The sequence below is a fragment of the Thalassophryne amazonica genome, chromosome 5 (genome assembly GCF_902500255.1).
Source record: "Thalassophryne amazonica chromosome 5, fThaAma1.1, whole genome shotgun sequence".
Lineage (NCBI taxonomy): Eukaryota > Metazoa > Chordata > Actinopteri > Batrachoidiformes > Batrachoididae > Thalassophryne > Thalassophryne amazonica.
Genome location: NC_047107.1, coordinates 80,024,897 through 80,051,387, shown reverse-complemented (window position 1 = coordinate 80,051,387; position 26,491 = coordinate 80,024,897). Strand labels below are relative to the sequence as shown.

The window sequence follows — 26,491 nt, the reverse complement described above, 5'->3', positions numbered from 1 at the left end:
CAGGTCTCGCTCCACTGTACCACTACCCCGGACGGCCAATCGATCCGGGGATTGTGCTTTAGCATCCAGGGAAAACCCAGAACCACACGGGAGGTGGCCTGAGTCACAAAGAACTTGATCACCTCCCGGTGGTTACCTGACACCACCAGAGTTACTGGTGGTGTCTTGTGCATGATCGGCGGGAGGAGGGAGCCATCTAGTGCCCGAACCTGTACAGGCGAGGTAAGAGCCACCAGAGGGAGCCCTATCTCCCTGGCCCATCTACTGTCTAGCAGATTCCCCTCAGAGCCCGTGTCCACCAGTGCTGGGGCCTTCAGGGTTGAATCCTCATACAGGATCGTGACTGGGAGTCGTGTGGCAATGTGGGTGTGTCCCACGTGAATTTTTCGGCCCACCCCAGGCCCAGTCTCTAGGGGCGGGCGTTGGAGTTTAACCGCTCGGGGCAGTCGTTTGCAAGATGCTTAATCGAGCCACAAACAAAACACGCTCCGTGGGCCTGCCTCCTTTGTGCTCCAGGTGCCCTAAATGTTGCCCTGCTCGTGTCCATAGCTTCGTCAGCAGGGGGAGCCGTAGCCGCACGGAGCGCCGGAACAGGGGAGCGTGGGGAGGGCGGAGCTCGGTCGGAACCGGAAGGGAGAGGGACGACGCGTGCCTGGCCACGCCCTTCGCCTCGTTCCCGACGGCGTTCTTCTAACCGGTTGTCGAGTCGTATGACTAGATCGATGAGCCCATCTAAATCCCGCGGTTCGTCCTTCGCCACCAGGTACTCTTTTAGGACCAGTGACAGTCCGTTTACAAAGGCGGCGCGGAGGGCAGTGCTGTTCCAGCCGGATCTCGCCGCCGCGATGCGGAAGGCGACTGCATAGGCAGCTGCGCTCCGACGCCCCTGTCTCATTGACAGTAGCACGGTTGAAGCGGTCTCTCCTCTATTGGGGTGATCGAACACCGTTCTGAGCTCCCGCACAAACCCATCGTATGTATGAAGGAGCCGTGAGTTCTGCTCCCAGAGCGCTGTAGCCCAAGCGCGTGCCTCCCCGCGGAGCAGGTTTATTACATAAGCTACTTTGCTAGCGTCAGTCGCGTACATCACGGGACGCTGTGCGAAGACGAGCGAACACTGCATCAGAAAATCCGCGCACGTCTCCACACAGCCTCCGTACGGTTCTGGAGGGCTTATGTATGCTTCAGGGGACGGAGGAAGGGGCCGTTGAACGACCAGTGGAACGTCACTATCACGCGCAGGGTCCACGGGAGGGAGAGCCGCAGCGGCGCCCGGAGGGCGCGCTTCCACTTGTGCGGCGAGAGCCTCCACCCTGCGGTTTAGGAGAACATTCTGCTCGGTCATTAAATCCATCCGAGTGGTGAAAGCGGTGAGGATTCGCTGCAACTCACCGATTACCCCTCCCGAAGACGCCGACGCGCCCTGTTCTTCCATTGGCCGTTCAACAGCCGGTTGACGCCCCTCGGGATCCATGACGCTGGCCGAGATATCCTGTTGGGAAAGTGTAGGAACACGGACCCACAACAGGGGGCGCAAATGAACGGACAATGGAGAAGCTAAATAACAAGTTTTACTGTTGTGAAACGAGCACAACCAATACAACAATCAACAATTTGGAGTTAAGCCGAATTCTGCTGGTGTCGTGTGGGCAGGCTCGAAGGTAGGAGACGTCCGTCCAAGTCGAACCGGAACCACCCAGATCTCCTCCGCCACCGAACCCTGGAAGTACTGGAACCGCCAAGTCCCGAATTCCCAGGTGGCCACTGCCTCCGCTCGTCGGATCCGGTACTGCTGGCAGGAGAGAGCAACAAACACACAGGTGTGGATGCGGCAGCACCCAGTAACACGGAGAGGGGAGAAGCCGCCTCCACCTCACGTCACAATACTGCAGGAAGGTGAGTACTTATCCGAAGCAACGGCTTTTGGTAGACAGCTGTCCTGCAATGCTCAACAAGAAAGACAGTATAATAATGTAAGAAATACAGCAGAGAACGTTACCTCTATCTCAAGGCGATATCTCGGCACTGAGGTGGAGACGCCGTCCTGCTGATATACCTCCGTGCTGAGTGGAACAGCTGTGTCCAGTGATGGGTGACAGCTGTCACCCTGGCTGCTCTCGTGAGGCGGCAGCGCCCTCTGGTGCCTGGAGCCCGCACTCCAGGCAGGGCGCCCTCTGGTGGTGGTGGGCCAGCAGTACCTCCTCTTCAGCGGCCCACACAACAATTTCTACTTTATTATAGACTCCTTTTCTTTTTTGTACAGTGTCTTAAGAATCTTTCCTCTGTGTGTGTGCGTAAGAATTCCTAAGTGCCTGGACTGTTTGGTTTATGCACAAATATCTTGAGATTCCAAATGGACACATCACATTGGAGGCACTAGCAATACAAAAACATTCATGACTAAACACATGCTGTTCAGGTATGTGCTGAACTGAAAGGTCCTTGAGTTAAAGTCCTCTGCACCAAAACCTCTTTTTGGTGTTGAGAGTACTTTCATTGTGTTGTGATTAAACTGTTGCATGTGCTGTGGGTTATTTGTGTCCTTTGTGTTTGCAAGTGTTCTCTCAATTTGCAAGATGTTTTTTTTCTTTGATACAGCCATCTACTGCTGAACTGATGCAGGTGTTTTTAGTGTTTTCTTCCTCTCGCAGTGTTTGAAAATGATGTGGCCTCTAACAGCCACCATGGGTTTATCTGTTCAATAAATAAAGTGACCATGAAACAAACTTTTTTGCCTCTGGTCCAGACCACATTACACAGGCTACTTGTATCAAAACAGAAGTAATACTGGGGTCAGTTCACACTGAAACTGCAACCAAAGCTCAAGCCTGTTAACATTCTTGCTAAATTCCACATTCAAGTAGTTTAGGTTTGCTTTCTGAATCATGGACAATTCATGTTGCTTATAGGCCTTTATGTGTGGGATAAAAATGTAGAATATATTTACTACAACATTCTTGCTCACTAAAGTAGATTAAATTTTATTCCAAATGTGGCTGAATGGATTGGAATTGATGATGTGCACAGTATGTACTTGTAAAGTACAGTAAGAAAGAGAGCTGTCAGTGTTCCACAGAAGTGAAATTTTGGAATTGACCCTAACCAGGTCCTAGCTCCTTGTCCCAACCAATCACTCATTCATACTTACATCCGATAAAAACCACTACTCCAGCAAGCTTTTTTTTTTCATCATCTTCACAGTACACATTGTGTCCTGATTTGGGCGATGGATCCTGATTGTATCCGGTGGTGGCATAACTTCTCTGACTTAGCTGAGTCACATTCATGACGATGCCCTTGTAGCTTATGGTGCCAAAGCGTAGCCCCTCTCCCACAATGCAACAGAAGCTGGTGTTGTCTCCCACATGCACAACTCTGTTCTCAGGGTACATTTTTAATGTCGCAATGTGATCACCACCTGAGGGGGAACAAAAGCAAAGAAAGAAAAAGAAAAAAATGCTTCAACAAGAGACAAAAGAGCAGTAGATGTGTATAAAGAGAAAATGATGAAAGCTCAAATGTAATTGTGACTCAAGAACCAACAGGCAAAAGCTGTCTGCAGTCTCCAAGCACAGCCACTAAAGCTTGTACTTCCTTCAGTGTTGTATCGTTTGTCATGGTGGCTTCCCTCACTAGTCTCCTTCCTACATGCTCACTTAGTTTATGTAGACAGCCTCCTCTAGGCAGGTTTGCCAAACTGTCACAAACTTTCCATTTGTATATGACTAATTTAACTGAACTTATAGTGAACTTAATGTAATGCCTTCAGTACTTCCTGAGTAAATTCATATGTTTGTAGCATCAAATCAAAACATGTCACTTGGAAAATGCATATTCTTTGATTTTAAAGTAAAAAGAAATCACTACAATGTGAACTAAATTAAGCCAAACAATATATCATTTTGATATGATTTGAAGAGCTTTTTTCTTATGTAGGAGACTGATTTTTGTGTGGGTTTATTTACATACTAATTTGCTTCTGTCTACTAACTTGTCAATGAATTAAAGGGCGACTGTACAGCAGCCAGCTGTCCATTTAAAATGCATCAAATGTACTGTAACATCAACATTATCTGCCTGATTTGGATGTAGTGACCTTCAAATTAAATCTTAAAGGCACAGTCATTATGCTGTGATATGCCGCTAATAGAATGAAAATATAATATCCGACCACATATCAACCTAAAAGGAATAAAATAATTCTAAGTACCCTATGTTAAAGCAATTACCCATATCAGATATGATATATAGCCCTATAAACCAACAGAGAGCGCAATATTAACTGTCTTATTTTGCTGAGATTTGCAGTCAGCTGTACTTCCAGCCATCTGAATTGTACCATGTGCAGTGTTCAGAATTAAATACGTGTAAAACAGATTGGACAGTTTAAGGAATAAATACATTTCCTGTAACACAAAAATATCCCATTGAGTTTACATTTCCTGAAGTGACGCACATCAGCCACGTGGAATATTGTGATGCTGCCCAATGCTGCTTGGGCTGCACAGTTTGGTATGCTTCGATAATAGGTTCTAGGAGTTCAAACATCTGACAGCCATCACTGCATTTGTGTTTCACGATAACGTTGTCAAACATTAGCGCACAAATTTTGATTTGTAGCCCATTCGAGGATACTTCCCACTGAAGAACCCTGGCAATTTTCATGTCATTCTGTTCAGTAGGTGATGTTGTAGCTTGTCCGAAATGGACATCTTAACAGAGTGCATAGAAGGAAATATGAATGGGGCCCAATGACATAATCTGCTTTTTCCACCATGTGGTGAGGGACAACTATAGGGTTCTCGGACCTGGAAGTATCTTCACATCGCTCCATTCACTTGTTTTCTGCCCTTCTCGAGAGCGGATTCTGACTGACAATGAGGTGCACTCCAGAGGCTCTGCCGAGGTCCAGTTCCATCTATGCTGACCATCTGCCACATCCACGGTCACAGACACAGTTTCCTGTAGTCGACAAAAAGAACACAGTGATGGAGTTAAGAACAACCTTGATTGAAATCTAACTTGGTGATCAAAGTCAGATCTCAAACAAGATAAAGAAGCAAACCTTTTTAATAATAGTATTATCTACATAACCTACATTATAAAAACAATTACACTAAGTTTTCTCAGACATCCTGAATTATTCAACACTAATATAAACTGAAATTGATTTAAAAATCAAAACCTCTTTAAATAAAAATGCAACCTTTAGCTATATAAGAAAATAAATAAGCTAATAAATAAGAATAATAATGCAACTTATAGCATAACTGCACAAATAAAAACTATAAATAAGTCCTTACAGAGAAAACGGTTTCACTGAGTTCAGTTCTGAGAACCAGAGGTCAAATGTTGTTCCTGATCCTCCCAGCCATGATATGAGTAACTGCTGTGTGTCCATGTTGGGAGACAGACTCACTTGCTGTGGCACAGTAAGGACTGTGAAAAGCAAATAAAACATTATTTCAATTGTTTGGAATGATTATATATTGTCACCTTCCTAAAATAATGGCCTAAATCATGTTTTCATGTTTTTGAGAAAACACAAAGGAAAACACAAGAGCTCAGTAGCTGAGTAGAGGTTTCATTTTCCTGAAGCAGTCGCCATTTTGAAAAGTTTCTAAAATTGCCTAAGTCACATACTCTTTTGACTTAGGCAAAAATAATATGGCCTAAGTGACACTCTTGAGATAGGTCATTATACAACTGGGGGGTGGAATTGCATGATCTCCTCAATGAAGATTTAACCGATTTTACCACAGGTGGCCAGCATCATAGGGAAATGATTTAGGCAACAACAAGGAAAGTGACTAGTGTATATATCCCTCAAATTTTGTTCAATCAATCAATCAATCAATTTTTTTTTATATAGCGCTAAATCACAACAAACAGTTGCCCCAAGGCGCTTTATATTGTAGGCAAGGCCATACAATAATTATGTAAAGCCCCAACGGTCAAAACGACCCCCTGTGAGCAAGCACTTGGCTACAGTGGGAAGGAAAACTCCCTTTTAACATGAAGAAACCTCCAGCAGAACCAGGCTCAGGGAGGGGCAGTCTTCTGCTGGGACTGGTTGGGGCTGAGGGAGAGAACCAGGAAAAAGACATGCTGTGGAGGGGAGCAGAGATCGATCACTAATGATTAAATGCAGAGTGGTGCATACAGAGCAAAAAGAGAAAGAAACAGTGCATCATGGGAACCCCCCCAGCAGTCTACGTCTATAGCAGCATAACTAAGGGATGGTTTAGGGTCACCTGATCCAGCCCTAACTATAAGCTTTAGCAAAAAGGAAAGTTTTAAGCCTAATCTTAAAAGTAGAGAGGGTGTCTGTCTCTCTGATCTGAATTGGGAGCTGGTTCCACAGGAGAGGAGCCTGAAAGCTGAAGGCTCTGCCTCCCATTCTACTCTTACAAACCCTAGGAACTACAAGTAAGCCTGCAGTCTGAGAGCGAAGCGCTCTATTGGGGTGATATGGTACTACGAGGTCCCTAAGATAAGATGGGACCTGATTATTCAAACCTTATAAGTAAGAAGAAGAATTTTAAATTCTATTCTAGAATTAACAGGAAGCCAATGAAGAGAGGCCAATATGGGTGAGATATGCTCTCTCCTTCTAGTCCCCGTCAGTACTCTAGCTGCAGCATTTTGAATTAACTGAAGGCTTTTTAGGGAACTTTTAGGACAACCTGATAATAATGAATTACAATAGTCCAGCCTAGAGGAAATAAATGCATGAATTAGTTTTTCAGCATCACTCTGAGACAAGACCTTTCTGATTTTAGAGATATTGCGTAAATGCAAAAAAGCAGTCCTACATATTTGTTTAATATGCGCTTTGAATGACATATCCTGATCAAAAATGACTCCAAGATTTCTCACAGTATTACTAGAGGTCAGGGTAATGCCATCCAGAGTAAGGATCTGGTTAGACACCATGTTTCTAAGATTTGTGGGGCCAAGTACAATAACTTCAGATTTATCTGAGTTTAAAAGCAGGAAATTAGAGGTCATCCATGTCTTTATGTCTGTAAGACAATCCTGCAGTTTAGCTAATTGGTGTGTATCCTCCGGCTTCATGGATAGATAAAGCTGGGTATCATCTGCGTAACAATGAAAATTTAAGCAATACCGTCTAATAATACTGCCTAAGGGAAGCATGTATAAAGTGAATAAAATTGGTCCTAGCACAGAACCTTGTGGAACTCCATAATTAACTTTAGTCTGTGAAGAAGATTCCCCATTTACATGAACAAATTGTAATCTATTAGACAAATATGATTCAAACCACCGCAGCGCAGTGCCTTTAATACCTATGGCATGCTCTAATCTCTGTAATAAAATTTTATGGTCAACAGTATCAAAAGCAGGTTCACATACCAATAGTGAGCACACCTCACCTTTATCAGGACAATCCATCACCTGGCTGGTGTGCCATATCAAGATGCCAATTAAACTATGATTATTGTACAGATGTGTCTTGAACTGGTTAAATAAATGTCCACTGTAAAATGAGCAGTTGATCTTCAAAACAATTTGGTGAACAAGCCCGATAAGCCCGTCCAAGGCTGGTTGTTGCACATGGTTTGCAGTGGTGAGGCCAGTTGTATGCACTATCAAATTCACAGAAACAAGGTTGGAAGTGGCTTATGGTAGTGAAATGAAATTTAAAGAGCAGCAGCTCTGGTGGACATTCCTGTAGTCATCACGCCAATTACATTAAAACGTATGACATCTGTGGCACTGTGTAGCTGGAGACAAGCGCACATTTTAAAGAAGCCTTTATTGTGGCCACTGCAAAGCACATTTGTGCAATAATCATGCCGTTTAATAAGCATCTTGATTTTTCCTTGATCATCTTGGCAAAGGTGAAGTGTTCACTAACATTTGATTTGTGAAAAAAAAAAGAGAAAAAAAAAAGAGATTATGTTGGCTGCATAATTAGCCCCAACTGTCACTTTACATCAATTTAAATATTGATTTGAACTGATGAAAACATACTGGAAATTTGGGCAGTGATCAAATCAACCTTGCTCATCTTCGCAGTCAACATGGTGTGAACTGAGCACTGTAATAAATGACAGAGTGTGGGGTTTGGAGACTGATTCTCACCATCTTTGGTATGAGCAGAAACAGCCAACAGGACATGGAGGGCAGAGATGAACCAGACAAAGCTACAGGTCAGCTTTGAGCTGGAACTGATGCTTAAGATGTGCATGGTGATTTAACTGGCCAAATCAGTCACGACAGATGTGCATCTTGTTGTCGTCCACTACAGCAGCAGCATGCTTGACATCCTGAGACAAGAAAAAGAGCTGTGAAGGAAAGATGTGAATGAGTTAGAGGACTTGGATGAAAATAGGGAAGTGCAGGGTGAACAGTTTGGTAAAAAGTAATTTCTTTAACTTCTCCCTTTTTCAGTTGAAGGTACCCACAGCAAATCTGGTATGGATCTGTAAGGTGATTTGGCACAAGTTTTACAATGGATGCCCTTCTCGACAACTCCTTATTACATGGAGAATGGGCAGAGGTGGTCATGAGCCAGGAACCTTCTGCTCTGGAAACAGGAGCACTAACTGTTTGTCCACTGCGACTCTCCGTGAGCTGTTTGGTCTACGGCTACACAAACTACAAAAACAACATCAACAACAACAACAACAGCCTCCCAGTGACAAACATGCATAGATACAGGGATTAACATTACTTGCATTGCACTGAATGCTGGTTATAATTGCTCTTTGAAATGTGTCGGATGTTATGGTCCATTCCTTACAGAGAGACTATCAGCCCCCAAAACAAGGCAGGCGAAGTGGCTGTCTTACCAAGGATGGGCTGAGCTACACGTCAGGGATTTGGCAGGGTCAGGGCGCTGAGCCCTTGTTTTCCTCCTTTCTGTTGCTTCTGGTCTGCTTCGGCTTTGATTTATTAATATTTGTTTTCTTTGGGATTTATTCGGTTATGTTTTTCTTGTTACTTTGTTTCTTGTTATTCTGTTGCCATCATCCAGTTCCGTTCTAGTTTTGTTCTGTCAGATTATGTTTGCATTACTGATCATTAGTTCATGATCTGTGTATTTTTTCATTTATGTTGTCAGATACATTGGGTTTTGTATCTGTATCATGTAGTTTCTGTTTTCCTTGTTGCTCTGCTTTAGTATTTGTTCCTGTTCTTGCCCAGTTCTGGTATATTCTACAACCCCTGGCAATAATTATGTAATCACCGGCCTCGGAGGATGTTCATTCAGTTGTTTAATTTTGTAGAAAAAAAGCAGATCACAGACATGACACAAAACTAAAGTCATTTCAAATGGCAACTTTCTGGCTTTAAGAAACACTATAAGAAATCAAGAAAAAAAAATTGTGGCAGTCAGTAACGGTTACTTTTTTAGGGCCCTGTCCCACTGGCGTTTAGGAGGATTTGCGGATGGAATGCGCACAAAAGTGGCCCACATCCGCCAAACAACCGCAATAACCGTGTAACATTCCTGTATGAGTCGGCCGCCATCCAAACACGTCCGTGATCATCCGTAGAGGCACGCATGTCTGCAGCCAGGATTTTTGAGCAGCTCAAAAATTCTGCTGCGGATAAGATCCGCATCACTGCCTGAACACATACTGAAGACATACGCAGGACATACACAACCAACGTGCCGCATTACTTAAAAAGCCATCACTTGACCCAGCTATCTTAGCTAATTATAGGCCAATCTCCAACCTTCCTTTTCTCTCAAAAATTCTTGAAAGGGTAGTTGTAAAACAGCTAACTGATCATCTGCAGAGGAATGGTCTATTTGAAGAGTTTCAGTCAGGTTTTAGAATTCATCATAGTACAGAAACAGCATTAGTGAAGGTTACAAATGATCTTCTTATGGCCTCGGACAGTGGACTCATCTCTGTGCTTGTTCTGTTAGACCTCAGTGCTGCTTTTGATACTGTTAACCATAAAATTTTATTACAGAGATTAGAGCATGCCATAGGTATTAAAGGCACTGCGCTGCGGTGGTTTGAATCATATTTGTCTAATAGATTACAATTTGTTCATGTAAATGGGGAATCTTCTTCACAGACTAAAGTTAATTATGGAGTTCCACAAGGTTCTGTGCTAGGACCAATTTTATTCACTTTATACATGCTTCCCTTAGGCAGCTATTATTAGACGGTATTGCTTAAATTTTCATTGTTACGCAGATGATACCCAGCTTTATCTATCCATGAAGCCAGAGGACACACACCAATTAGCTAAACTGCAGGATTGTCTTACAGACATAAAGACATGGATGACCTCTAATTTCCTGCTTTTAAACTCAGATAAATCTGAAGTTATTGTACTTGGCCCCACAAATCTTAGAAACATGGTGTCTAACCAGATCCTTACTCTGGATGGCATTACCCTGACCTCTAGTAATACTGTGAGAAATCTTGGAGTCATTTTTGATCAGGATATGTCATTCAAAGCGCATATTAAACAAATATGTAGGACTGCTTTTTTGCATTTACGCAATATCTCTAAAATCAGAAAGGTCTTGTCTCAGAGTGATGCTGAAAAACTAATTCATGCATTTATTTCCTCTAGGCTGGACTATTGTAATTCATTATTATCAGGTTGTCCTAAAAGTTCCCTAAAAAGCCTTCAGTTAATTCAAAATGCTGCAGCTAGAGTACTGACGGGGACTAGAAGGAGAGAGCATATCTCACCCATATTGGCCTCTCTTCATTGGCTTCCTGTTAATTCTAGAATAGAATTTAAAATTCTTCTTCTTACTTATAAGGTTTTGAATAATCAGGTCCCATCTTATCTTAGGGACCTCGTAGTACCATATCACCCCAATAGAGCGCTTCGCTCTCAGACTGCAGGCTTACTTGTAGTTCCTAGGGTTTGTAAGAGTAGAATGGGAGGCAGAGCCTTCAGCTTTCAGGCTCCTCTCCTGTGGAACCAGCTCCCAATTCAGATCAGGGAGACAGACACCCTCTCTACTTTTAAGATTAGGCTTAAAACTTTCCTTTTTGCTAAAGCTTATAGTTAGGGCTGGATCAGGTGACCCTAAACCATCCCTTAGTTATGCTGCTATAGACGTAGACTGCTGGGGGGTTCCCATGATGCACTGTTTCTTTCTCTTTTTGCTCTGTATGCACCACTCTGCATTTAATCATTAGTGATCGATCTCTGCTCCCCTCCACAGCATGTCTTTTTCCTGGTTCTCTCCCTCAGCCCCAACCAGTCCCAGCAGAAGACTGCCCCTCCCTGAGCCTGGTTCTGCTGGAAGTTTCTTCCTGTTAAAAGGGAGTTTTTCCTTCCCACTGTAGCCAAGTGCTTGCTCACAGGGGGTCGTTTTGACCGTTGGGGTTTTACATAATTATTGTATGGCCTTGTCTTACAATATAAAGCGCCTTGGGGCAACTGTTTGTTGTGATTTGGCGCTATATAAAAAAAAATTGATTGATTGATTGATTGATATCCGCAACCGACGAACTGGCGCGGCTTGGCGGCGGACCGGGACAGCGTGCAAAACAGATATGACGCGTGCCCAGCACGGCCACATCACGGTCACAAATGGTATGTCGCGCATGCAGACAGAGTGGGCACGGATGAAGCGAGTGCATCACGGCCGCTGTGCCCCTCATGGGGGCGCCTCCGCAGTCGCCTTCGCTTCTGTTCCCTGTTATATCCGCTTTTCTTCCTCATGTATTCGCTGATCCACCACGGGACATTTGTCATTTCCGCCCACCTTTGTTGCGGACGCTCAGCTTTTGTCTCCTCATTTCATGCGCAAATCCTCCTAAACGCCAGTGGGACAGGGCCCTTAGACCAAGCAGAGGGAAAAAAATATGGACTCACTCAATTCTGAGGAATAAATTATGGAATCACCCTGTAAATTTTCATCCCCAAAACTAACACCTGCATCAAATCAGATCTGCTCGTTAGTCTGCATCTAAAAAGGAGTGATCACACCTTGGAGAGCTGTTGCACCAAGTGGACTGACATGAATCATGGCTCCAACACGAGAGATGTTAACTGAAACAAAGGAGAGGATTATCAAACTCTTAAAAGAGGGTAAATCATCATGCAATGTTGGAAAAGATGCTGGTTGTTCACAGTCAGCTGTGTCTAAACTCTGGACCAAATACAAACAACATGGGAAGGTTGTTAAAGGCAAACATACTGGTAGACCAAGGAAGACATCAAAGCGTCAAGACAGAAAACTTAAAGCATTATGTCTCAAAAATCGAAAATGCACAACAAAACAAATGAGGAACAAATGGGAGGAAACTGGAGTCAACGTCTGTGACCGAACTGTAAGAAACCGCCTAAAGGAAATGGGATTTACGTACAGAAAAGCTAAACGAAAGCCATCATTAACACCTAAACAGAAAAAAAACAAGGTTACAATGGGCTAAGGAAAAGCAATCGTGGACTGTGGATGACTGGATGAAAGTCATATTCAGCAATGAATCTCGAATCTGCATTGGGCAAGGTGATGATGCTGGAACTTTTGTTTGGTGCCGTTCCAATGAGATTTATAAAGATGACTGCCTGAAGAGAACATGTAAATTTCCACAGTCATTGATGATATGGGGCTGCATGTCAGGTAAAGGCACTGGGGAGATGGCTGTCATTACATCATCAATAAATACACAAGTTTACGTTGATATTTTGGACACTTTTCTTATCCCATCAATTGAAAGGATGTTTGGGGATGATGAAATCATTTTTCAAGATGATAATGCATCTTGCCATACAGCAAAAACTGTGAAACATTCCTTGCAAAAAGACACATAGGTTCAATGTCATGGCCTGCAAATAGTCCGGATCTTAACCCAATTAAAAATCTTTGGTGGAAGTTGAAGAAAATGGTCCATGACGAGGCTCCAACCTGCAAAGCTGATCTGGCAACAGCAATCAGAGAAAGTTGGAGCCAGATTGATGAAGAGTACTGTTTGTCACTCATTAAGTCCATGCCTCTGAGACTGCAAGCTGTTATAATAGCCAGAGGTGGTGCAACAAAATACTAGTGATGTGTTGGAGCGTTCTTTTGTTTTTCATGATTCCATAATTTTTTCCTCAGAATTGAGTGATCCCATATTTTTTCCCTCTGCTTGGTCTAAAAAAGTAACCGTTACTGACTGCCACAATTTTTTTCCTGATTTCTTATAGTGTTTCTTAAAGCCAGAAAGTTGCCATTTGAAATGATTTTAGTTTTGTGGCATGTCTGTGATCTGCTTTTTTTCTACAAAATTAAACAACTGAATGAACATCCTCCGAGGCCGGTGTTTCCATCATTTTTGCCAGGAGTTGTATTCTGTCTCATGTCTAGCCTGTTCATCATTCCCTGCTATTCCTCAAGTTCCAGTTAATCATGTTCACTTCTCTGCACCTGCCTCATGTCTGTCTTTCTCGTTGGTTCTGTCGGCTTTGTTTCCTTTCACTCACGCTCTTTGCACCTGGCCCATGTCTCTCACCTTGTTTCTGTATGTGTTGTTCATCTCACTCAAACTCCCTACACCAGCCCAAGTATGTGTGCTCCTTAGAGCACTCTCTTGCACTCTCTAATCTCTGATGTCTGAGTTTGCCTGTGCCACTGGACCCTGCTCGTCTATGACTGCGTTTTTGCCTGGTCCTGCTTGTACCTCTGCTCCGCTATATGACCACCTGTGTACCGAACCTCTGCCTGCAATAAACATGATGACTTCTGATAACCTCAAAGCCTGATTTAGGAGTTTGTACCATGGGTCCACCCGGTTCTGGTGTCGGGCAGCCACCCATCATGACAACACACACGCTTGTATGACAGTTAGAGACTGACATTTTTTCATGAATCCCACGGGTCACGGGATTCCCACAGGATGGGAGTCAACTTTGTTGTGTGGGCCGCTGAAGAGGAGGTACTGCTGGCCCACCACCACAAGATGGCGCCCTGCTTGAAGTGCGGGCTTCAAGCACGAGAGGGTGTCGGAGCGACCGGGAGTGACAGCTGTCACTCATCATCCGTACCAGCTGTCACTCATCCACTACACATCACCACCACCATAAAGGCCGGACTGCAACTCCACCTCCCCGCCGAGAAATCAGCTACCATTCAGGTAATTTCTCTGCTACACTTAACGCTGACTAATAGTCTGAACTTCTTTGCAGCCGTTTTCCTGTGGTGTTGCCTTATCTGTGGGATTGGCGTTTGGTGTGATCAGCGACGGCTTCGCTTCACACCCCAACCAGATAAGTGGTTAGACAGGAGCTGCACGAGTGTGTGATTGGAGGTGGAGGTGCTCCTTCCTAACTAAACACTGACTGTGGGATTACTGAGTGTGCGAGCTCACACTCATCAGTACTGTCTCTGTTCTCTGCCAGCAGTACCGGGTCTGACTGCTGAAGACAGTGGCCACCTGGAGCGTAGGGCTTGGCGGCTCCGGTGTTCTTCAGATCCGTTGGTGGTGGAAGCCGTGTGGGATCCGGCTCTTCTCTCGCCAGACGTCTTCTATCGTCGAGCCTGCCCACATGTCACCTTGTGTATAATTGACATTCCACCATATTGTTATTGTCTGTACTTCGTTGTGCGATTCACAACATTAAATTGTTACTTTTTGGCTTATCCATTGTCCGTTCATTAACGCCCCCTGTTGTGGGTCCGTGTCACGACACTTTCACAACACAACTTTACTATTTATCACGTGATTGGGATGGTACAGGATAAAAAGTTAACGGGAGCAGACAGGACCGGAAACAAACTATAAAAAAAACAAAAAAACAAAGGACAGGTGCCACCATCCTGTAGTTTTCTTTCAGTAAGCCTACACTGTAACGCATGTGAAAAGAACAGCATGGTCCAGAAGCAAAGTTTTTCCGGCTGCTCCTTTCCACCGGAATTCAAAGAAGAAGAGCAGTGGAGAAAGCAACACGAGCGGAGAAACTAGTGTGTTAAAAAGTGATTTGCAAAGCAATGTCAGAAATAACGACATATCTATTAAGCTCACAGAATTGGCAGGGAAGTCACAAATATTACTGAACTTCAGGAAAGTCGAGTGTGAGGAGAAACGTGCCACCCTCAGTCTGGAAAATGAAGATGCACTTTTTTCCTTACACAGCAACATTTAAGGTAAGAATGTGTTAGATGTTAGTTGAAGGTGATGGTGCTGATAGTTAGTAGTCCTAATTAGTTTCTGGGCAATTTTTTCTAGCAAAGAGACAAATATTCAAGTGTGCTGAAGAGTGAGAAAGTAGACTGATATGGCTGTTGCATTTTTTATTTAATATTTGCATCATATGAACTTTTTTTTCTTTTTTCCAAAACTCTGGTACAGTATGTGAATTGTGAAGGTAATGATGCCTTTATGCACTTTTGTTCATTGAGGACAGTTCTCTTGCTTGGCAGTTTTTTGTTGTTGTTTTAGCAATTTAAAATGAAAGTAATGCCACTGTTTTAAGGGAAAAATTGCTCAGTAAATCAGTAAAATGCAAACTTTATATGTTATGTCTGGGATTATTCAACTAAGGTAGGCATGGTGTGACCCGTGTTTTCTTTTTTCTAATTATTATTTGCTGTAACTGACCTCCAAAAGAGATAGAAACAGGGACTAAGCAGCTATAGCAGAAAAACTATAAGACCACAGGCCGTGTATTATTTCTGTTTTGTGCCTTTTAGTGAAGTTTTTTTATTTGGATTAAGGCAATAAGTGCCCCGATATTACCACAGATGAACTGTTCCTACTGGCATACTTTTTTAAATAAAACTGCAGAACACAAAGTAATCAAAAAATGAATAAATAAAAATTGGAGAAGATCAAATCAAATGCAGGTATTGCCTAAAAACTAGGGGTGGGAGGGGAAAAAAATCGATTCACATAAGTATCACAATTTTTTGTTTTACAATTTTTAAATAGATTTTTTTTGTAAAAATATCGATATTTTTCTAAATTTGAATGCTTCATTTTAAACTACATTTATCAGCTGGATTTGTAAAAATTACTGCTTTTCTCCAGCAGAGTGTGAAATGGTTTTCTTCAACTCTCTACCTGGCAACGCGACGTCAGATCCGTCAGCGCGGGGGGGACAAATTTAAATTGAAAGAGGAGAATGGCAGACAACTCGCTACATTGCATAGCAATAAAACCCCCACCATCACATTTTAAACCTCAAGTGTGGGCACATTTTGGATTTTTTGCTTTGAAGGGAAAAGCAGAACTGGACATGTCGAAAGCTATTTGTAAAATCTGTAATGCACACCTTGCGTACTGTGGAAATACGACAAACCTCAATGCCCAACAAGCAAGGCACCATCCTAAAGTAAATGCAGAGCTTCCAGCCAAATGTCCTGCAGCAGCATGCCAGCAAACACTGAAAGCAGCATTTTCCAATCTACCCAGCAGTTCTGAAAAAGCAAAACGCATCACAAAATCAATCACGGACTTTATTTGCAAAGACCTGTGGCCTTATAGTGTTGTGGAAAATACAGGTTTCAGGAACATACTACACACACTGGAGCCAAGGTACGTGATACCTTCCAGAAAGTATTTCTCTGAAACAGCAGTGCCTCAAATTTACAATTCAGTTTAATAAAGTTAAAGGCTCACATTTGAGTTTTCAGTTGCTCTGTTTGTGAAATTTGTTTTTTTACAGCACTTACTGAGCAGAACAGTTAAATAAGCTGCTGAAGTAACTATTTTTGTTTGTGTATTATACATTTCATTTACTACTTTTGACATCTAGGGTTTTAAAAGAGCACTTTTCAAATTCAAGTTAATAAAGTTACACTCACGTTTGAGTTTTCAGGTGCTCTGTTTGACGTGAAATTTGTTTTATTACAGCACTGACTGAGAAAAACAGTTAAATAAGTTACAAAAGTTACATTTTTGCTTGTGTATTATACATTTTATTTACTACTTTTAAAGTCTAGGGTTTTAAAAGAACACTTTCAAATTCAATTTAATAAAGTTAAAGGCTCACATTTGAGTTTTCAGGTTCAGGTGTTCTGTTTGGGATTTTTTTTAGCCGCACTGACTGAGCAGAACAGTAAATCAAGCTACTAAATAAATATTAAAAACAGATTCACATGTGATGTGTATTTTTGGGGGAAATATGCCTCCTGATAGTCTGTAGACATCATTATGCAACTTTTTCACTGGTATTAAGAAAGCTAAACTAAGAATCGCAAAAATCGGCAATATCGTAAAAATCGCAATTTAAATCAAATTTGCACCCAAAAAAATCGTGAGAGAATCGAATCGGGAGAAAAGCATATCATCCCATCCCTACTAAAAACTAAAGGAAGGGGAAAATGGGAGCGGTACAGGAGTGGGAGTCATTCTGAATGGGAGCGGGATGGGAGTAGGGATGCACCGATCCACAATCCGATCCCGATACCTGAATTTGGATATCTGCCGATACCGCTACTTTTCCGATCCGATACCAGAGCTCTGTTTGCTTTAATTATTATTATTGTTGATTTTATATGTGGATTTTCTTAAAAAAAGAGACTTGAAAGTTGAGTTACAATTTGCCAGAAGTTGCATCTAAGATGAAAGCCTAGATTTGATGTTTTGGTGAAAGAATTAAGTACTTTTATTTTTTATAGACTTTCATAGCCTAATTTTTATAGACTTAAAGAGAAAAGACAGAACTCTCTCCCTGTCTTCCTCCCTTTCTCTCTGCCTCTCTCCCTCTCTCTCAGTGGACAGAATCTCTGTTTGCTGACAGGAAAAAGCGGCTAACTTTTTTGCACACATATTCAGCAACAATTCAGTTAATTTTTCGAAAAAACCGTGCTCGATGATCATACTATTTGAAGCCGAGAGCCGAGCAGGAATTTGCCGCTAACCGCAGCTAGAAGCCTGTGGAAAAGAGCTCTCCCAAACAGCCCGGCTTCAGAAAAATCTCTCCTCCTCCCACTCCGCAGTAAACAAGCAGAGAGCAAACAGCAGTTGAGAGGATTCACAACTGGTATCAGAAAATGTCGCGGGTTGGATTGGTATTTTCCGATACGTGAATTACGTCGGTATCGGGTTCCAATACTGGTCTGGGATCGGATCAATCCCATCCCTAGATGGGAGTAGGAGTCATTTTACCAGGAGTGGGGACAGGAATTTTTCTGTGGGAGTGGGATGGGACAGAAGTGAAAATCTACTCCAATGTCACCCTCTAATGAACAGGGCAGAGTGGTCACAACAGCAGTTGAAGAGCTTCAGCTGCATTCACAAAAATCCTTTCCACAGGGTTGTGCGGAGGTGTGGATGTGTTTATGTTTGGTTTGATATGTAACCACTGTGAAGCAATAACATTTTATGTTTATGATTCACTGATCTGCTCCTGGTAGTGCCACTCTCCCCCACTTGACCACTGCTGCTCTCTCTCTCTCTCTCTCTCTCTCTCTCTCTCTCTCTCCCTCCCTCTCCCTCTCCACTGCCACTTTGACAATTCAGCCAACTACATATAGGCACTTCTGTACCACCATAGGGGGCGCACTACTTGTTCTTGGACAACCAAGAACTTGCGTTTGTGTTCGATGCAGATGGTAAGAAATGCCGCTACACAGTTTTCAATCGGCCGGAAGGGAATAACCTCGTCACATAGCTGTCAATCACAAGGGGCTCTTCGCCGTTTCTCACTGCATTAAGTGAGACTTATGGACACGGCCACCGTTCGAATAGGGTCTGCCTTTTGCCACCAGAGTCTTGCCGTGCGAATACTGAAATGAGAGTTATGGACACGGCCGAATAAAAAAAACCAAAATCATCTAAATCGAAAAATATTAAAGGAGTTAAGACATCTTGAATGCAGCATATTTGTTTATACAAGTAGTTCCAAGTTTTGCCACCAGAGTTTTGCCGTGTGAATAGTGAAATGTGGACACGGCCGAATAAAAAAATCATCAAAATAAAAAAATATTAAAGGAGTTAAGACATCTTGAATGCAGTATGTTTGTTTATAGAAGTAGTTCCAAGTTTTGCCACCAGAGTCTTGCCATGTGAATAGTGGAATGTGGACACGGTAGGGATGGGTATCGAGAACAGGTTCCTTTCGGGTATCGTTAAGAAATGATTCGATCCACCGACATCAATAACCTTTTTACTTAACGATTCCCTTATCGGTCCTTCAGAGTGGCTGTTGTTTTTGGGGGTGTTTGTCAGGAAAATTATAATTTCTCTACATTGATTACAGACCCTGCAGTGGGTCTGTAATCAACTTTTCTGCAGTGCGGCTTTGCTTTGAACCTTGAACCAATTGAAGCAGTGATTTGCAGATCGAACCAGTGCTTCGATCATTGCTTCGTTGATTAATTTTTTCTTTCACTTTCCCCCGCTAAAACCCTAAAGAGCATATGGCTGTGAGTATTATTTACCTTTATGTTAAACCGACCTGTTATGGTCTTCTGAAACAGTTAATAGATGTATTTTATAACTTAAAAAACAGGACCGATGCTAACACGTTAGCATGTCTATGGCATTTTCCATGTTAATGTTAGCATTAAGCAGTGGCAGCTGTCAAACGTTTGTTGTCGTAAAAGAGTCAAATGTATTACAAATTGTAATATTTTTTCAATTTATTTTTGTTAATATATTAATAATAATAATACCAAGCACAACAATAATAGTAATAATAACTAATCTAATGATTATATACAATTTTAGAGAAAGAGACAAAAAGAACCTGAATAAAAACACAACAGAAAATATATAAAACCAACTAACAATGAACAAAAATAAATAAATACATACATACATAAATACAGAAATAAGTGTTTCCTGTGAACACCTAGTGACTCACACCTCCATTTCATCCCTGTCTTATTTAAGTTTGACAGTTTGTTTCGGTCAAACCATATTTTCAATGTGTTAATTTCTTCAGTGATTTCCTCCAGAACTATCTGCAAAGCTAGAAAACTGCTGCATCCTAGTAAGAGCAGAATACTACTGGAATTAATGTGAATAAGGAAAGTTTTTTTTTTCTCACTAAATGGATGCTGCACTCACTGCAGTTATTGTCTGGAATAGTCCCAGACTGCATTTTAGAGCTTCTAGAATTCAAACATTTTCGTGTGTGTGGTGTTGGGGGGTAATTTGGGGTTTCAGCTTTTTTTTCTTCACCACTTTCATCCCTGAATATGTCAATCATGAGTCACGTTTGTGCGGATTAAAGTTACTAACTGGGACTCCTGTCTTGTTGGGAGAAAGAAACGAGAATTGTCCTCCGTTCTGTTCACACAGCTCCAAATGCTACGCGAATCCAGTCGGAATTAATAACTTCAAAGCGAAACACCTTTTGTTTATTTTTATTTATGTCCAGAGATCAATCAATCAATCAATCAATTTTATTTATATAGCGCCAAATCACAATAAACAGTTGCCCCAAGGCGCTTTATATTGTAAGGCAAGGCCATACAATAATTACGTAAAAACCCCAATGGTCAAAACGACCCCCTGTGAGCAAGCACTTGGCGACAGTGGGAAGGAAAAACTCCCTTTTAACAGGAAGAAACCTCCAGCAGAACCAGGCTCAGGGAGGGGTAGTCTTCTGCTGGGACTGGTTGGGGCTGAGGGAGAGAACCAGGAAAAAGACATGCTGTGGAGGGGAGCAGAGATCAATCACTAATGATTAAATGCAGAGTGGTGCATACAGAGCAAAAAGAGAAAGAAACACTCAGTGCATCATGGGAACCCCCAGCAGTCTAAGTCTATAGCAGCATAACTAAGGGATGGTTCAGGGTCACCTGATCCAGCCCTAACTATAAGCTTTAGCAAAAAGGAAAGTTTTAAGCCTAATCTTAAAAGTAGAGAGGGTGTCTGTCTCCCTGATCCGAATTGGGAGCTGGTTCCACAGGAGAGGAGCCTGAAAGCTGAAGGCTCTGCCTCCCATTCTACTCTTACAAACCCTAGGAACTACAAGTAAGCCTGCAGTCTGAGAGCGAAGCGCTCTATTGGGGTGATATGGTACTATGAGGTCCCTAAGATAAGATGGGACCTGATTATTTAAAACCTTATAAGTAAGAAAAAGAATTTTAAATTCTATTCTAGAATTAACAGGAAGCCAATGAAGAGAGGCCAATATGGGTGAGATATGCTCTCTCCTTCTAGTCCCCGTTAGTACTCTAGCTGCAGCATTTTGAATTAACTGAAGGCTTTTCAGGGAACTTTTAGGACAACCTGATAATAATGAATTACAATAGTCCAGCCTAGAGGAAATAAATGCATGAATTAGTTTTTCAGCATCACTCTGAGACAAGACCTTTCTAATTTTAGAGATATTGCGTAAATGCAAAAAGCAGTCCTACATATTTGTTTAATATGCGCTTTGAATGACATATCCTGATCAAAAATGACTCCAAGATTTCTCACAGTATTACTAGAGGTCAGGGAAATGCCATCCAGAGTAAGGATCTGGTTAGACACCATGTTTCTAAGATTTGTGGGGCCAAGTACAATAACTTCAGTTTTATCTGAGTTTAAAAGCAGGAAATTAGAGGTCATCCATGTCTTTATGTCTGTAAGACAATCCTGCAGTTTAGCTAATTGGTGTGTGTCCTCTGGCTTCATGGATAGATAAAGCTGGGTATCATCTGCGTAACAATGAAAATTTAAGCAATGCCGTCTAATAATACTGCCTAAGGGAAGCATGTATAAAGTGAATAAAATTGGTCCTAGCACAGAACCTTGTGGAACTCCATAATTAACCTTAGTCTGTGAAGAAGATTCCCCATTTACATGAACAAATTGTAATCTATTAGATAAATGTGATTCAAACCACCGCAGCGCAGTGCCTTTAATACCTATGGCATGCTCTAATCTCTGTAATAAAATTTTATGGTCAACAGTATCAAAAGCTGCACTCAGGTCTAACAGGACAAGCACAGAGATGAGTCCACTGTCTGAGGCCATAAGAAGATCATTTGTAACCTTCACTAATGCTGTTTCTGTACTATGATGAATTCTGAAACCTGACTGAAACTCTTCAAATAGACCATTCCTCTGCAGATGATCAGTTAGCTGTTTTACAACTACCCTTTCAAGAATTTTTGAGAGAAAAGGAAGGTTGGAGATTGGCCTATAATTAGCTAAGATAGCTGGGTCAAGTGATGGCTTTTTAAGTAATGGTTTAATTACTGCCACCTTAAAAGCCTGTGGTACATAGCCAACTAATAAAGATAGATTGATCATATTTAAGATCGAAGCATTAAATAATGGTAGGGCTTCCTTGAGCAGCCTGGTAGGAATGGGGTCTAATAGACATGTTGATGGTTTGGATGAAGTAACTAATGAAAATAACTCAGACAGAACAATCTGAGAGAAAGAGTCTAACCAAATACCGGCATCACTGAAAGCAGCCAAAGATAACGATACGTCTTTGGGATGGTTATGAGTAATTTTTTCTCTAATAGTTAAAATTTTATTTGCAAAGAAAGTCATGAAGTCATTACTAGTTAAAGTTAAAGGAATACTCGGCTCAATAGAGCTTTGACTCTTTGTCAGCCTGGCTACAGTGCTGAAAAGAAACCTGGGGTTGTTCTTATTTTCTTCAATTAGTGATGAGTAGTAAGATGTCCTAGCTTTACGGAGGGTTTTTTTATAGAGCAACAGACTCTTTTTCCAGGCTAAGTGAAGATCTTCTAAATTAGTGAGACGCCATTTCCTCTCCAACTTACGGGTTATCTGCTTTAAGCTACGAGTTTGTGAGTTATACCACGGAGTCAGGCACTTCTGATTTAAAGCTCTCTTTTTCAGAGGGGCTACAGCATCCAAAGTTGTCTTCAATGAGGATGTAAAACTATTGACGAGATACTCTATCTCACTTACAGAGTTTAGGTAGCTTCTCTCCACTGTGTTGGTATATGGCATTAGAGAACATAAAGAAGGAATCATATCCTTAAACCTAGTTACAGCGCTTTCTGAAAGACTTCTAGTGTAATGAAACTTATTCCCCACTGCTGGGTAGTCCATCAGAGTAAATGTAAATGTTATTAAGAAATGATCAGACAGAAGGGAGTTTTCAGGGAATACTGTTAAGTCTTAAATTTCCATACCATAAGTCAGAACAAGATCTAAGATATGATTAAAGTGGTGGGTGGACTCATTTACATTTTGAGCAAAGCCAATTGAGTCTAATAATAGATTAAATGCAGTGTTGAGGCTGTCATTCTCAGCATCTGTGTGGATGTTAAAATCGCCCACTATAATTATCTTATCTGAGCTAAGCACTAAGTCAGACAAAAGTTCTGAAAATTCACAGAGAAACTCACAGTAACGACCAGGAGGACGATAGATAACAACAAATAAAACTGGTTTTTGGGACTTCCAATTTGGATGGACAAGACTAAGAGTCAAGCTTTCAAATGATTTAAAGCTCTGGCTGGGTTTTTGATTAATTAATAAGCTGGAATGGAAGATTGCTGCTAATCCTCCGCCTCGGCCCGTGCTACGAGCGTTCTGACAGTTAGTGTGACTCGGGGGTGTTGACTCATTTAAACTAACATATTCATCCTGCTGTAACCAGGTTTCTGTAAGGCAGAATAAATCAATATGTTGATCAATTATTATATCATTTACTAACAGGGACTTAGAAGAGAGAGACCTAATGTTTAATAGACCACATTTAACTGTTTTAGTCTGTGGTGCAGTTGAAGGTGCTATATTATTTTTTCTTTTTGAATTTTTATGCTTAAATAGATTTTTACTGGTTATTGGTGGTCTGGGAGCAGGCACTGTCTCTACGGGGATGGGGTAATGAGGGGATGGCAGGGGGAGAGAAGCTGCAAAGAGGTGTGTAAGACTACAACTCTGCTTCCTGGTCCCAACCCTGGATAGTCACGGTTTGGAGGATTTAAGAAACTTGGCCAGATTTCTAGAAATGAGAGCTGCTCCATCCAAAGTGGGATGGATGCCGTCTCTCCTAACAAGACCAGGTTTTCCCCAGAAGCTTTGCCAATTATCTATGAAGCCCACCTCATTTTTTGGACACCACTCAGACAGCCAGCAATTCAAGGAGAACATGCGGCTAAACATGTCACTCCCGGACCGTTTGGGGAGGGGCCCAGAGAAAACTACAGAGTCCGACATTGTTTTTGCAAAGTTACACACCGAATCAATTTTAATTTTAGTGACCTCCGATTGGCGTAACCGGGTGTCATTACTGCCGACGTGAATTACAATCTTACCAAATTTACGCTTAGCCTTAGCCAGCAGTTTCAAATTTCCTTCAATGTCGCCTGCTCTGGCCCCCGGAAGACAACTGACTATGGTTGCTGGTGTCGCTAACTTCACATTTCTCAAAACAGAGTCGCCAATAACCAGAGTTTGATCCTCGGCGGGTGTGTCGTCGAGTGGGGAAAAACGGTTAGAAATGTGAACGGGTTGGCGGTGTACACGGGGCTTCTGTTTAGGGCTACACTTTCTCCTCACAGTCACCCAGTCGGCCTGCTTTCCCGGCTGCTCGGGATCTGCCAGAGGGAAACTAACGGCGGCTAAGCTACCTTGGTCCGCACCGACTACAGGGGCCTGGCTAGCTGTAGAATTTTCCACGGTGCGGAGCCGAGTCTCCCAATTCGCCCAGCCTGGCCTCCAAAGCTACGAATAAGCTACACTTATTACAAGTACCATTACTGCTAAAAGAGGCCGAGGAATAACTAAACATTTCACACCCAGAGCAGAAAAGTGCGGGAAAGACAGGAGAAGCCGCCATGCTAAACCGGCTAAGAGCTAGTAGCTGCGCTAAGCTAGCGGATTCCTAAAAACACACAAAGTGAATAATGTGTAAATAATTTAGAGGTGATTCAGCAGAGGGAGTGCTTTAGTTAAGGCACGTGAAGATTACACTGTGAAACAAATCGTTATCTAGGTAACTAGATCAATCTAACTGCGCAGATTAAACAGCTAACAGATACAGCAAAACACCGCTGTGCTCCGGAACAGGAAGTGATACAATACCGCAGTGAGAGCCAACCACCAGTAGAGGCAAGCAAGGACTCAATGAAATAAAGAAAAAACCTGTAAAGCCTACTTTTAGTACAAAATTCCCAAGAGGTATCGATAAGGGAATCGATAAGGAATCAGATCGATAAGCAGAATCGATAATGGTATCGATATCGATAAAATCTTATCAATACCCATCCCTAGGACACAGCCGAATAAAAAAAATGATCAAAATTGAAAAATATTAAAGGGGTTATGACATCTTGAATGCAGTATGTTTGTTTATACAAGTAGTTCCACGTTTTGCCACCAGAGTCTTGCCATGCGAATAGCCAAATGAGAGTTATGGACACGGCCGCCGTGCGAATAGCCACGGCCTTAAATGAAACGCACCTGGAGCCACAGCTGGAGCAGTGTGTGTCTGCATCTCTGAGTTCCAGGACTCGGCGCTGAGACAGAGCTCATAGCGCCTGAGTCCTGGAGAAACTGCAAACAGAAGCTGTGAAAATCTGTGTGCACGTCGGTGGACCACCTGCTCAGGAGCTCTTGCTGCTGCTAATGCTGCATTCATGTATTGTCGGAAATTACACAATTTTTTGTTGCTTCAAATTCAGCAGTTGCTTGTGGCAAAATAATTAATTATATCCACACAAAAGATTAATTCTGGCCTATTTAAGGTGCCTGAGCCCAGTGAAGCTGCCCCCCCACACAGATAAAAAAAAAAATCCAACCAAGCAGGCTGAGTTTGCCCTGTAATTTCCAACGGCACATGAATCAGCAGCATCCTCCGCGCTGACAAACTGGCTTCTGCACTGTGTGAAAACATTCGGCTGCTTGACCGATGTCAAATTAAACAATAACGTTACAAAAACTAAACAAACAATTAAAAAAACGTCAAGAACAACAGCAAAACGAAACATAGACGAATTGAGGTTTTCGTTGCCCTTCGTTCAAATTTTTCAACAGTTTAAAAATCCTGACGAAGTGCCAGCTGCAGGAACAAAGCTGCGCGAGGGTTAAACGATGCCAATGAAAGTCAATGAAAGTCCAGATTTCTTGTTTCGTCAGGGCTTTGTTGCTCTTCGTTAAATGCCATGTGACTGGGCCACACGCAAAAGTCGACGGACTTCTAATTAGGGCTGCAGCTATCGAGTAGTTTAGTAATCGAGTATTCTATCGATTATTCTGGCGATTAATTGAGTAATCGGATAAAAAGTACTTTTGTGTTTTAAAACATTAACAGTCCAGGGCTCTCCCTAAGTAATGGCACAATGTAACTGCGTCATCACACAGACTGTCAAATTTAGTGTATCCCTTTCTGTTTTCCTGGGTAATTATTTAGTTTTTCACATCTTTACAAGTTTTGGATCTTTCCTGGTGTCAGGAGCTCAGCCAAAGTCAGGCCAAAGTCTTGACATTTTGCTGAAATGGCGATGGGTTGTGGCTTTCTGTTTTTTGTTTTCCCCAAGTTGTAAAATTTAACCATTTTTTATTTATTTATTTATTAAGGAGGTGGACTGGTTCCCTGCATGAATTTCTTTTTAACACTCTCTGCGATTCAGTCAGTGCATTTCATTTTCAGATGGAGGTTGAACATGCAAGCCTCA

General features: G+C 42.2%; 1 protein-coding gene across 1 annotated transcript in view; it reads right to left on the bottom strand.

Moving 5' to 3' along the window:
* Positions 1-26,491, bottom strand: part of LOC117510782 (leukemia inhibitory factor receptor-like) — a 103,115-nt gene that overhangs the window by 45,768 nt on the left and 30,856 nt on the right. Inside the window, 5 exon segments of the mRNA XM_034170643.1 lie at positions 3,149-3,418; positions 4,809-4,962; positions 5,304-5,344; positions 5,347-5,439; positions 8,110-8,312. Of these exon segments, the coding sequence (XP_034026534.1) occupies positions 3,149-3,418; positions 4,809-4,962; positions 5,304-5,344; positions 5,347-5,439; positions 8,110-8,215 (664 nt within the window). The 5' untranslated portion in view covers positions 8,216-8,312.